At 37.8% G+C, this 13,063-nt stretch overlaps 1 protein-coding gene across 5 annotated transcripts in view; it reads right to left on the minus strand.

The window, feature by feature from the left end:
• brsk2b (BR serine/threonine kinase 2b) overlaps positions 1-13,063 on the minus strand; it is a 121,539-nt gene that overhangs the window by 4,037 nt on the left and 104,439 nt on the right. For 3 of the 5 annotated variants that reach the window (XM_026267958.1, XM_026267960.1, XM_026267961.1), the window contains 6 exons: positions 12,272-12,332; positions 9,329-9,986; positions 8,453-8,501; positions 6,811-6,934; positions 5,628-5,808; positions 4,868-4,957 (listed from right to left, as the gene is read on the minus strand). In XM_026267958.1, the coding sequence (XP_026123743.1) occupies positions 4,868-4,957; positions 5,628-5,808; positions 6,811-6,934; positions 8,453-8,501; positions 9,329-9,986; positions 12,272-12,332 (1,163 nt within the window). The remainder of the gene's footprint in view (positions 1-4,867; positions 4,958-5,627; positions 5,809-6,810; positions 6,935-8,452; positions 8,502-9,328; positions 9,987-12,271; positions 12,333-13,063) is intronic. The other 2 variants (XM_026267963.1, XM_026267962.1) reach the window with 1 other exon arrangement.

Genomic DNA, 13,063 nt, shown 5'->3' on the forward strand with positions numbered 1-13,063 from the left:
CCTATGTGAACACTAGAGTAGATTGCTTTAGTTCCAGTGCTTGTCTCCGAGTCTCTCAATACAATCTGGACTCCTCTCAACATCATGACGGAAAGCTCGAAACTGCCGCTTCCCTCGAAGACAGGCTGCTTTGCCAGAGCCTAAGAGACTCTCAAAGAGACATGACAGCTGTGGCAGCTTTGAGACACACAGGACACTGCTTCAGCATTTCTGCTGTGAGCCATTACAAATGTTCATCTCCGTTTAGATTTATGCTGGGTAAACTATTGCAGACACAGAAAACGACCAGTACAGCATGGCTATTTTTCTCTTACAGGGCATGTGCGGAGCTCCAGTCAAATAGCTTTGGGCTAAAGACAATGGATTTATGTCTCACCCACATGATTAAATGTGTAGCTACAATATTTCTGAATTTAACCCCACTAGGTTAAGTCAATCTGAAATGACATAATATTAAGAGCCACAGCTATGGGATCTAATAATAACCCTGATAAAGTAAGAAAGCAGCTGAAATGGCAAATACATGTAAGGCTTTGTTGTATTTCTGCAGAGATCTTGTGTATGTTAGTGAGATTACATGGCAAATAATGGCTAATAATTACTGTTTTCCTTTAAAATGACTATTAATCCAATAGCAAACACATACCAGACTTCACTGTTGCCTACTCATGTTGTATTTATAGGGCTCTACATAAGTAGGTCATGCTGAGAAAACTAGTCCCGTTAGGATTCTGCCCCTCATTATACAGTGATTCTACAGATGATTACTTCTACTGTAAAAGTCCCAAATGATCAACATGAAAGAAATGTTTAGACATAAGAGGTGCTGAGAAACATGCTAACATAAAAGCTCAGACATCATCTTCAAATAAAAAAAACCTGGTTTAACAAATTCATAAGCGCTGCTGATTAAATGTGTGAATTAACAGGGCCTTTCAGCAAAGTGATTCAGATGCAACAATTGACCCACAAAAACAAAGTAAAATGATGCAAGAATTGAATAAGGAGAGAAAAACAACATGAAGAATGTATGAAGTGTTTTCACTCTGGAGAATTTAAACTTTCATGGATTGTCCTAGCAAGTGAGTTCATGCACACACACACACACACACACACACAAACACACACACCTCTGCATATTTCATATTTAAAGGGATAGTTCATCCAAAAAATTTATTTCTGTCACTAATTATTCAACCTCGTGTAGTTTTAAACTCATAAGACATTTCATTCATCTTCATAATACAAATAAAGATACGTTTATAAAAACCTGTGCAAAATAAATCTCTAATGCATTAAAAGTAAAAAAAAAAAAGAGATTGTCAAGGTAATTAATTTGAATCAAGTAGTTTATTAAAACTTTTCTGACAAGACACAAATGCCTAAATCAAATCTGTTCTTGTCTGTGTGAATCTGTCTCTTCTTTTTTATAGTAGTTTTGGTTGCATGGACCAAAAGAAGATGGTGTTATTAAAATATATTGATTTGTGTTTCAAAGATCAACAAAAGTCTTATAGGATTAGAATGACATGAGAGTGAGTAAATGATGATAGAAATGTCATTTTTGAGTGAACTGTCCCTTTAAAGGGTCTCTGTGTTTAAGTGCCACGCATTGTACAGCGTGTATGATAAAGTGACGTACACTGTGGCAAAAGTGTTAAAATAGACCTCTTACCACCCTTTGAACGCTTTCCTGTCAAAGGAACATGATATATTACTGTAACATGTCCAATCAAATCAAGTAATTATCCTAAAATGACATTCTCAATGCACCCCATTGACTTTACTGTAATGACATGAACTCAGTGATTCAACCTCCTTGCACAGATGTTTATTACGTGGCCACATCTGTTGAGAGTGCAGCATGCTGGTGCTCAGTGCTGTGCAGGTCTGCTCACGGTCAGTGAGGACACTCAAGCTCTCATGCCCATTCACTCAACAGCCGTGGGAGAGCAGGGGGTGAAGGGCGAAGCCAGGGGAAGGGGAGGGTGTGATTGACAGGGTGAGAGGATGGCACATCGTACAGCTACACGATCCTGATAACAGCTCTTTTCTTTAAGACAGTCCAAATGCACAATATGAATATAATTACATACCATGTTTTGGAATAAGGCACTGAGAGAGGGGGTTTTGCTTAAAATGTCATACTATTATACGAACAGACTACTGTTTTTTTTTTTTTTTTAAGTATGCAGAATGCTGGTTATACTGTGTACAATATTTTTCTGTATGAAATACATGGATGACCTTTTTGCCAAATTATAAATTTGGAGTATCTTCTGTATCGAGAGTAATGAATTAATATTAGCACATTACCAGTACACTGTATACTGCCTACTATTTTCAAAAGACTATGTGAAACAAAGCATTAAAGCTGGAATACAGTACATGACTTGCCTATATCTTTACCCTGATTTTCAGTTTGGACAAGCCAGCACTAGTTTTCTTTCAAAGTCATAGCTGGTCTGCAGATTTGAGCTGACATATTTCACAAAATATCAGAAAATAGCATATTATGGGGCACAGACTATTGACGTTTTAGCTTCTGACAAAGATTCAGTCGAAGAACAAAAGGCATTTATACTTAGCGTGAGTTTTAAAATGCATGCAACAAGGTGCATGTTTCCGCCTGAGTTTGTAGTGTTCTGAACTCAAAAGTCTGGCAGTCCTGTGTATGATGACTAGTTTTTATTCTTAACCATTTACAAAGCCGACAGGTAAAGTATTCACTTTAGTTCTGATAAGATATTAAAGGTTGTGTAGTGTTTCCCAGACTATATGCAGCTCTAAACATTACAGGCAGTTATCATATTGTTAATTAGCATTTCTAAACTAAATAAACTGTGTGTGTGTGTGTGTGTGTGTGTGTGTGTGTGTGTGTATGTATATATATATATATATATATATATATATATATACATACAGTACAGACCAAAAGTTTGGACCCAAAGTTTTTTAATGTTTTTCAAAGAAGTTTCTTCTGCTCATCAAGCCTGCATTTATTTGATCAAAAATACAGAAAAAAACAGTAATATTGTGAAATATTATTACAACTTAAAATAATAGTTTTCAATTTGAATATACTTTAAAAAAAAATATATATTCCTGTGATGCAAAGCTGAATTTTCAGCATCATTACTCCAGCCTTCAGTGTCACATGTAACATCCAGTCTATCACATGATCATTCAGAAATCATTCTAATATTCAGATTTATTATGAGTGTTGGAAACAGTTCTGCTGTCTAATATATTTGATGAATAAAAGGTTAAAAAGAACTGCATTTATAAAAAAAATTATAATAATTCTAATAATATATATTCTCATAACATATTTTCTTTACTATCACTTTTTATCAATTTAACACATCCTTGCTGAATAAAAGTATTGATTTTATAAAAAAGAAAAAGAAAAAAGAAAATAAAATTACTGACCTCAAATTACTGACCAGTAGTGTATATTGTTATTACAAAATATTTCTATTTTAAAAACATCGCTTTTTTTTTTTTTTTTACTTTTTATTCATCAAAGTATCCTAAAAAAGTATCACATGTTCTGAAAAAATATTAAGCAGCAGAACTGTTTCCAACTTTGATAATGAATCATCATATTAGAATGATTTCTAAAGGATCATGTGATAATGATCCTAAAAATTCAGCTTTGCATCACAGAAATAAATGATAATTTAAAGTATTATACATTTATAAACAATTATTTTAAATTGTAATAATATATCACAATATTAAAATTTTTCTGTATTTTTGATCAAATAAATGCAGGCTTGATGAGCAGAAGAAACTTATTTCAAATGCAGTTTCCAAACTTTTGGTCTGTACTCTATCTATCTATCTATCTATCTATCTATCTCTCTCTCTCTCTCTCTCTCTCTCTCTCTCTCTCTCTCTCTCTCTCTCTCTCTCTCTCTCTCTCTCTCTCTCTCTCTCTCTCTCTCTCTCTCTCTCTATATATATATATATATATATATATATATATATATATATATATACACACACACTACATAGATTCCCTTTATGTATTCCAATACACTGAACTTGGACGTCATCCAGGTATTTTATGCACATGGAAAATGTATTTATTGTGCACAGTAGACAGAATGCAGAATGATATTATGGTATTATGAAATACCAAATTCCCTTTTCTGTATTACTCAGTGATATTACTTTTTGACAGTACGGATTTGGGGCTGTCCAGCAGAGGGAGCTGTAACAGGCTCGTCACCATGTGCACACAGCCATGTGAGAAGACAGGCAGAGGATTTCTCTGTTCTTTCATTTCATCATCTCCAGCAGGAACCACAGTCTAGCCCATCACATTTCTGCTCGTAGAATGAACAATTTGAAGCCACATTGATTTACTTGGGACACAGGTTTAATTTAAATATCAGCAATACATTTCCTGACTATGTATATAACCCTTGTTAATACACGCGAGTGTGCTTTAGCATGCTCTGTGTGTGAGTGAGTGTGTGTGTGACTGCTAAGGAGAGTTTGTGCATGTGTGCTAGTGCCTTGCAATGCAATTCTGTGCAATGTGCTCTGATAAGGTCAAATGTGTACTTCCAGCACCTTTAGATAAGACATCACATCCGACATTAATGGAACAGTGGATACATTGCATCTAGAGAAGTTAATTTTCATTTTAACATTCTGATGGCCTATAAATGTCTGTAAAACCACCTCTAACAACCATTTTAAACACTGGAAAGACTCATTTGACCTTGATGGGTGTGTGCAGCGTTCAGTGCTCTGCAAGGGTGGGCTAGGCGCCATGCATGTTCAGGATGCTGTGTAAGAGAGCAGAAACAGAGAGAGAGGAAGAGGTGTGTCAGTGGAGTGATTGGCCACTCACCAGACAGCTGCTGGACACCAGGCTGCTCATGTGTACTTAACAACTGAGCCTGAATCGTCTCCACCACCCGTTTGAAGCGTCGGCTGGGACCTGCCAGGGACACACACACACACAGAAACCCATTTAAATGTTTCACAATGATCCTGTACAATCTGGTACACATGTGTCTTTCGAAATGAATGTACATTTATGCTGACACATCCTGAGTTTATTCCCCCTAGCGGCTGCCTCATAAAGTCTAATGGGATGAGGCTGATTTCTATGGAGCTGAGTTTATGGCATGTGCACACACACGCACTTTAAAATGTGTGACTTTAAGAACAAGATTCAATCCCCTTTGTGTAGCCAAGAGAGCAAAAAAGAGCGAGGGGGAGAATGAAAAGCGAGGGACGGGGTTTGCAGTAATGGCACCAGCAGCACAGGATCTTTTTGGATTGTCCTTTGAAACACAGCAGGTTGAAAATGCATAGTGATTACCAGGAGGCAAAAAGGCCTCTTTTAGTTTAATTTTTTCCATTACCCCCTTGAGCAGTCGGTCTATTTTCAGAGTCTTCGTAAGAGAGGGGGAGTGTAATGGAGGAGGGGATTGCTTGCGGAATGAGAGAGAGGGAGAGAAAAAAATGTCTCACCACTGTGAAAGACAAAGTTCAACATCATCAACCAGCCTCTCCATCACCCACACACGCATCCCTTTGTGTTTCTATTGGCTGCCAGTGAGTTTATGACATCAGAACGGGCTTCTCACTGTCGGCATGGTTACCTGAGAGCAGTGTGAAGGTGACAGAGTAGATGCCGTTCTCCTTGGTGGCAGCCGTGCTTTCCGTGTAGGTGATGTCCACCTGGAACTTCACTGGTTTTTGGAACACGGTGGGGCCGGCCGTGGATTTGTATTCTGCCCGGAAACTCGTCTGAGACACCACACTGTGGCTGAGGCTGGGAATCTGAGAGAACATGTCATCCCAAAATGAACATTGTGTAATTATTTAGCCCTTTGTGGTGTGTTTTATTAAGTAATGAATGTACTATATCTTAGTTTAATAATGGTTTTCTCTAATAGGTAGTATTTAAAATATTTTTTTTTTTTTATGTAAATTAAATTTATGCATTTAGCAGACGTGTTTATCCAAAGCGACTTACAGTGCATTCAAGCTAACATTTTTTACCTAACGTTCCCTGGGAATCGACCCACTACCTTTTGCACTGCTAACACAATGCCACTGAGCCACAGGAACACTTTATTTGATTTTTTTAGGGGATTTTATGGTACTAAATTATATTTTATGAGCATAAAGCTGGAAAATAAATTTCAGTTTAAACATTTCCAAAATAAGAAAATCAGAGCCATAATTCTAAACAAGTTTAGAATTGAACTCCGCAAGCTGTACAAGTGTGCATATTTTTTCAGGACCATTTGACCTTTCTGAAAGAATTTTTTTTTCACATAGTAGGGGTCAAAACATGCATGCTACATTTTTAGGTTTTCTGTGATTTGTGAAATGAAATCAAATTTATTATCCACTGAAAATCAAGACATCCATCCTAGCTCTGTTTCATGCATTCATGAGTTAAGTGATATGAGATTGCCAATGATTCTTTATTTTGAGTCTGATATTTTCAATTAATCAATTGATACAGTTCACAACACTGGTTTGAATGTTTTGTTCAATTCAGCTCAATAATTCGGTTGCAGAGCTAAACAGCTCACTAGAGCAGAAGATTATCAGTGTATTATTTCAATACTGGTCTGTTTTCACACAGAATTGCTCGGCTTTAGAAGATTTGGAATATAGCACACAAGTCTGACACTTCTGATTTTGTTATAGTGTTTTTGCACCATTTTTGAAACTTAAAAGCCCCACGATAGTAAGAAACGTTAAACCGGTTTGGAACAAGATAAGGGTGAGTAAATGAACACAGAATTCACAAACTCATCGGAGACTTACAGAGAGAAAGGCGTGTACAATATCTGCTTTGATGGAGCTCAGAGGCTTGTCCCGAATCACCACAAAAATCTGCTCCTCCTTTTCGAGGTTAATAAAATTTCCAAACCAAGATTTTTTGGCAAGTCTGTGAAAAAGAAAAAGATGAGTAAACAAGACAACACAATACATATATACATCACTCAAGTCACATACTATGAGTTGAGTAAACTTAATAACATCGCATGCTGTTACAGACAAAACACATTGTAATAGAAAACTGGCATTTCTTCTCAAATTTTGACTATATTTTTTTCAAAGAAGTGTCTTATACTTACCAAGACTGCATTTATTTGATCAATAATACAGCAAAAACAATATACAATGTTGTGAAAGGTTATTACAATTTAAAACAACAGTTTTCTATTTTAAAAATGTAATTAATTCCCATGGTGGATAGCTCAATTATCAGCATCATTACTCCTGTATTTAGTGTCACACGATCCTTTGGTGCTCAAAAAACATTTCCTATTATCATCAGTGGTAAAACAATTGTGCCTGGAAACTAAGATATATATTTTGGGTGGATTTTTATTAAATGACAGTTCAACGATCAGCATTTACAAAACAAAAATATTTTGTAACCTTATATTATCTTTTGTGAAATTCAAAACTGTTGAAATGTAGCATATATATTTCAGCTTCACCAGTAGAGGAAGTAGGATGAACTTCATCAAAACCATCAAAAGATGGTTTCTCTGGGACACCGCAAGAAACAAAAACATGGATGACTTTATATTATATGAAGTGACATTATATGATGGACTAACATATGACGAATACTGTGCAGCACCATACAAACCTCAAAAACAATTATTTCTATAAAATCTATTGTATTATTCTTTTCAGTATTTTAATTGATTTTAATGTTCACATGCTCCATTTAAAACTATACCTACATTTGTCATGATACACAATTTGCTGACAACTGAAAAGTATTGAAAAGTTAAAATATTTCAAGACAAAAGCCTGTGTGTAGGTTTGGATGCTGGCATATGGCTCATTTCTCAACGCTGCTTGAAATCGCAGCGATTTTACCACAGTCAGTGACTATCAAGGCCATCTTTGAGCCAGCCCAACATACTGTGACACTCTCTCACCAAGAACTTAACAAAACAGCAGCAAAATAAGAGGAAAACACTCCAGAAGAAAGTTTCCACCGTGGTGCTGCTTTGCGTGCCTGTGAAGCTAAGTGGAACTAAAACACTGAATTATTCATGACAAACTATTCCCTGATAATGTCTTCAGCAACAAACTAGGCTAATGGGGCCAGGAACAGTGTTTGGACCACCACATTAACTTTAACTGCAGAGTTTTCAGAGCTCCTTTTAAATTAGATTAAAATCTGGAGAAATAGTAAGCACACAGAGCAAAAGTGAAGTGTCTTCATTAAGTTTTAATTGAGTGTTGGTGATTTAACTCTCAACAGCTCAGGTTAATGCAAAAGGTGATACATTTAGCCCCACACCTAGTAGAATAATGAGTATTGAACTAACGTTTATTTTAATTCAATTATAATTGAGTATTTTAAAGTTTCTTTCACACTCTGGGATTCAATAAAACTGCATATTTTAAATGATTGTCTTTGGGAATTGCTAATACTTACTCGGGGGAAGACTCTGGTGTTAGGCTGGACATTTCCTCTTGTGTGGGAACTGGAAAGAGACAAAGCGAACAAGCCTCAGTGGAATTTGCGTCATACTCTATATCCTGAGCGATTAGACATTCACAACCTGAGGAGGGGAATGCTGATTAACCACAGCTAATTACTCCAAACCTGCAGAGATTAAGAGTAATTCAACCCCCACTTCTATCCGCTCATCTGATCCTCTTCCCAGTAGAAGAGGGAAAGAGGAACAGCTGGAGGTGAGGGGAGATGCTTGTGCAGTTTTCATTATCATTACTAGATATATCAGCAGATAGAGCTGATAATGGAGTAGCATTGAGTTTATTACCCAACGATCTGTAAAATCAGTCCTTAGAGAATATCCCTCACTAAGAGGGGAACGTCAACCTAAAACCCTAATAAAAAAGGATTAGCAAGCTTCGTTCATTCACCTAAATGCTTTTTACTGTATATGTACATAGGCTATGGTGCTTTATTTTACACCTGATCCTGCATATCATTGTTTTAGTGCCATATAAAATTAGGATATTATAAGGGCTCCATTATAAATCGGTACTATTAGACATTTCAGAATTTTTCCTTTTTGAGCAAAGGATCCCTTAGTATTAAAACACACTAATTTCTTAAATGTTATTTTTAGTAAATTTCAAAATGAATCTCTTTTTCTCACTGTATATTATAATGTAGTAATAAATTCTAAATTCAGGTTAAAAAGGTAATCCCATGTTTATTTAAATTAGAGACATTACACAATGTAAATGTTCCTAGATTTAGCCAAAATGGCAACTTTCCTTTTGCAGTCCCTGGGTAGGTTGAGGTAAAAGATTATTAAAAAGTGCTTTGAGATGTCTCTACCTTGCATTTTCCTGCGGTGAAAGCGTGGTGAGCCAAGGAAGCTGTTCTTAATGGAGTTGAGGCGTGTTCTCCACGGCATGCCTCCAATGGAGGGGCTGGGGGGTGGCGTGGGGCTAGGGGTCCCTGCTGGGCTCTCCTTAGGTGTGTGCACCGGCGTTCCTTTTGGAGTTGGCAATGGGCTGCCCCTGGGGGAGGGGTGGGGCGTAACCTGTAAGGTGGGGATAGATTTGCCGTTGTGGTCAGTCCCGGCCAGCGGGTGAAGGTGGTGAAGCCGGATGGGCGAAAGTGGTGAAAGGGGAACGGAGAGCTTGGGCGGCACCGTGAGCAGTGGGCGGCGCACTTTCGGGCTGCCGGGCATCGGCGGGGGCAGGGGTTGGCAGGGCGTAGACGGTTCTGACTTGGCCACAGATGGCACGGCTGTTGTGTTAGGGAACGGGTTGGACCTGGTGGCCTGCAGGGGCTTGTCTGCAACTTTGGGCTTGGCTGGAAGGGTCTGGGTTTTGTTGTTGGGCTGATGGGCAACTGTCTTTGGTTGAAAGGTTTTAGGGGAGTGGGGGCCTGTGCCGTTCACCCGGGACACAGGCGCGTGGGTGGGGCTGTGGTTGGGTGACTGCGTGAGTTCTGCGGATTGTGGAGGAACGGCGAACCGCCGCATGGGCTATAAGAGCGCATGCACAGAGCCAGCAGCATAAAAAGAGCCAAACACAGCCCATACACACAACAGACGGCCCCGTAGTTAACAGGCATTACGGCGCAGACGCACACACACACCGACACCGAACATGAAAAGATGGTGAACAAGCCACCGGAGATGAGAAGTGAGGGAGGAAGTGCAGAAAGAAAGAAAGAAAAAAAACATGCCATTAGCACAACCAGCCAGAAGGCAACAAGACAGTGGAAATAAAATGTTCCCAAACCAGTGTTCCAAAAACAAATCAAAATCAGCAACAGAAATTAGCAACAAAAAAGCTCTGGGTTGTTGTTGGGATGAAAATAAAAGAGGTGTTGTCAGCACTGACTGAGCAAGCAGGAAACTTGTGCAAGGCTTTGCTGTAAAAGGACGCTATTGTCAGAATACCTCATAGAACAATTGTAAATAATCATCATGAATTAACATAAAATGTGATACAGGAATATATGCTTTCTCAATAAACGAGTTTTTCAAGACAATAGCGCCGCACTATCAAAATGGCTAGAGGAAATAAGTGCAGTTGACCATTAAACAGAGCATAGAGTACAATGCTGCTGTTGGAGGTATGATATGAGGATGCTGTTTATGACAGATGATGCTAATAATAATTATATCTGGGTCAGAAACGGGGGATTGATTCAATACAGGCCACTAAAAGTAAAGAGTGTTATTACAATCAGCAAGTGAAAGCTCATCAAGCATATTGTAAAACATCAAAGAAATACAATGGAGTGTTAACTGTGCCAGCCGCAACCATAGCACGGCATAAAGAAGAACACGAATGCAATAAAATGGATTTTTAAAGCTCTTTCATACAGCAGGGAAGATTCTTCCATGACAAACCTTTAAGTCTGTGTCTGAGCAGTAAAACTAATCTCAGATGAGCTGTATCAAGGAGTTCTTCACAGACTAATTCAAATTACTTCCAGCAAGCCTGTTCTCTACGTGAGCCATTTTCATCAGTGAAAGGGCACCGCTGCAGACATTCTCCAAATGTAGAACATTTCAAAATGCAGAATATTTGATCAGATCGGCTTCAGAATTGACTTTGGGATGAATCCTGCTGGGAATGCCTTGATGTATCTCAAGGACTGCATTTTGGGAGGTCTTAGTAGTGGATTTGTAATCGGTTAGCCCCTTTAAACAAATCAACTGTAAAAGCTGGCTACATCCAGAGGCTTCACTGTTAGTAAGAAACCAGGGATTTTCAAGGGATTTTAACAAGCCATTAGTGACTTGGGGTTCAAATATTTCCAGACAACAAGCCTGTGAACTGGGCATAGATTAGCAGTAATTATGCTAAGTATGGTAGACTGACTGGGCTAGAAGTAGTGGATCTGTTGGGGCAGACAGCAATACTGCGGCTGCATTTCAGCTTATAGGTAATTTAGGTCTTGTTTAACAAAGCTAACTCTATAGAGAATCATCATTAATGCTCCATCATCACTAACAACTTTCTTGTTCCATTATGCAGTGGTCTTCAAGGACCCACTTGGCGGATACAAGAAAGAACAATGTCCCCTTTTTACATATTTTATCAAATTTAGTGTTGCACTTTAAACCTGTACTGTAATGACGTGCATATGGTTCCATATTAATGCAATTTATAAACATACATTACCATTCAAAAGTTTGGGGTTGGTAAGATTTCTTAATGTTTTTGGAAGGTGCTCACCAAAGCTGCTATTATTTAATAAATAAATAAATTGTGAAATAATATACCATTAAAATAACCGATTTACATTTGGATATATTTTATATTCTAATATGCTGATTTGGTGTTTAAGACATTTCGTCTTAGTATCAATGTTGAAAACAGTTGTGATACTTAAAATGTTTAGTGGTACATGAACCATGATATAATTTTTGCAGGATTCTTTGATGAACAGAAAATTCAAAAGAACAGCATTGTTTTGAAATGGAAAGCTTTTGTAACAAACGTAAATGTCTTTACTGTCACTTTTGATCAACTGAATGCATTCTTGTTAAACAGAAGTACTCTATACTGACCCCAAACTGTTGAATGGTTCCCAACTGTTGGATTTACATACTTTACAATACCCAGCAGTACTATCTGTTGAAGAGCCCTGCATTATGCAATCAATGCTTATATTCATGCTGAAGATTAAACAGATGTGGCATGTGCCATTATATTTTCATCAACGCATATCCTATAGATAGACGCCACACCAGCTGGCATGGGTTTCAACACAACCAGACTCTCTCTTTTTTAATATGGAAGGAAGGCTTACCCGAGGACTGCTGAGAGGACTAGTGGACAGACCTGAAGAGGCTCCGCTGATGGACCGGGACCTAAAGTTACACAACATACATAGTAAAGACATTTCTGCCTCACACATAGCACACTGTCGTTACTCTGAAGGAGATTCAGCATGTTGTATGGGTGAAGGATGATTTATAATTGATTTTATTCCCGGACAGAGACACGAGTATAACACCAGACCTCTATATTTTTTATAAACCTTGCATTTCTGTTAATTACATGTCAACTTTCTATGTAGGCCTTTAGGTCTTTTTTGTTGATTATGCTATTTTTTTTTTACATTTCGAGTTGCTTTTAAATTTGAGCAATTTATCATTTCTCCTCCTAAGGATGTAAAAGGTCATCACAACCTTTTATGAGGTTCTGTATGAGGTTCTTCCGAACTTCATTGTGTATTAGATGGTGAGCTTCAGTAATTCTCCAATAAATGATTGGGATTTAATTGACCGTGGACACAATGGGTTTTGTCATCAAGGCAAATTGAAACAGTAAATCATCCCTAACGGTGTCAACATCAGACTCACACGAATTGACTCCGGGAAGGATTTGATCCATAAACTGATCAACTGCATTTGCAAAGGCTACATAGATGAGAATTATGCGATGGTCTCAAATTGTCTTTAATCATTTAAGCATTAAAATCACAACACCAAATGCACTGCGGCCTGATTCAGCAAAATGCTGATGTTCATTATATGCCTCTTGCATTCAGCTAATTGGCTTACCCAAAAGACAGCATCAGGAAGAGAGCTCTTTATAT

This window comes from Carassius auratus, chromosome 7 (assembly GCF_003368295.1).
Source record: "Carassius auratus strain Wakin chromosome 7, ASM336829v1, whole genome shotgun sequence".
Classification (NCBI taxonomy): domain Eukaryota; kingdom Metazoa; phylum Chordata; class Actinopteri; order Cypriniformes; family Cyprinidae; genus Carassius; species Carassius auratus.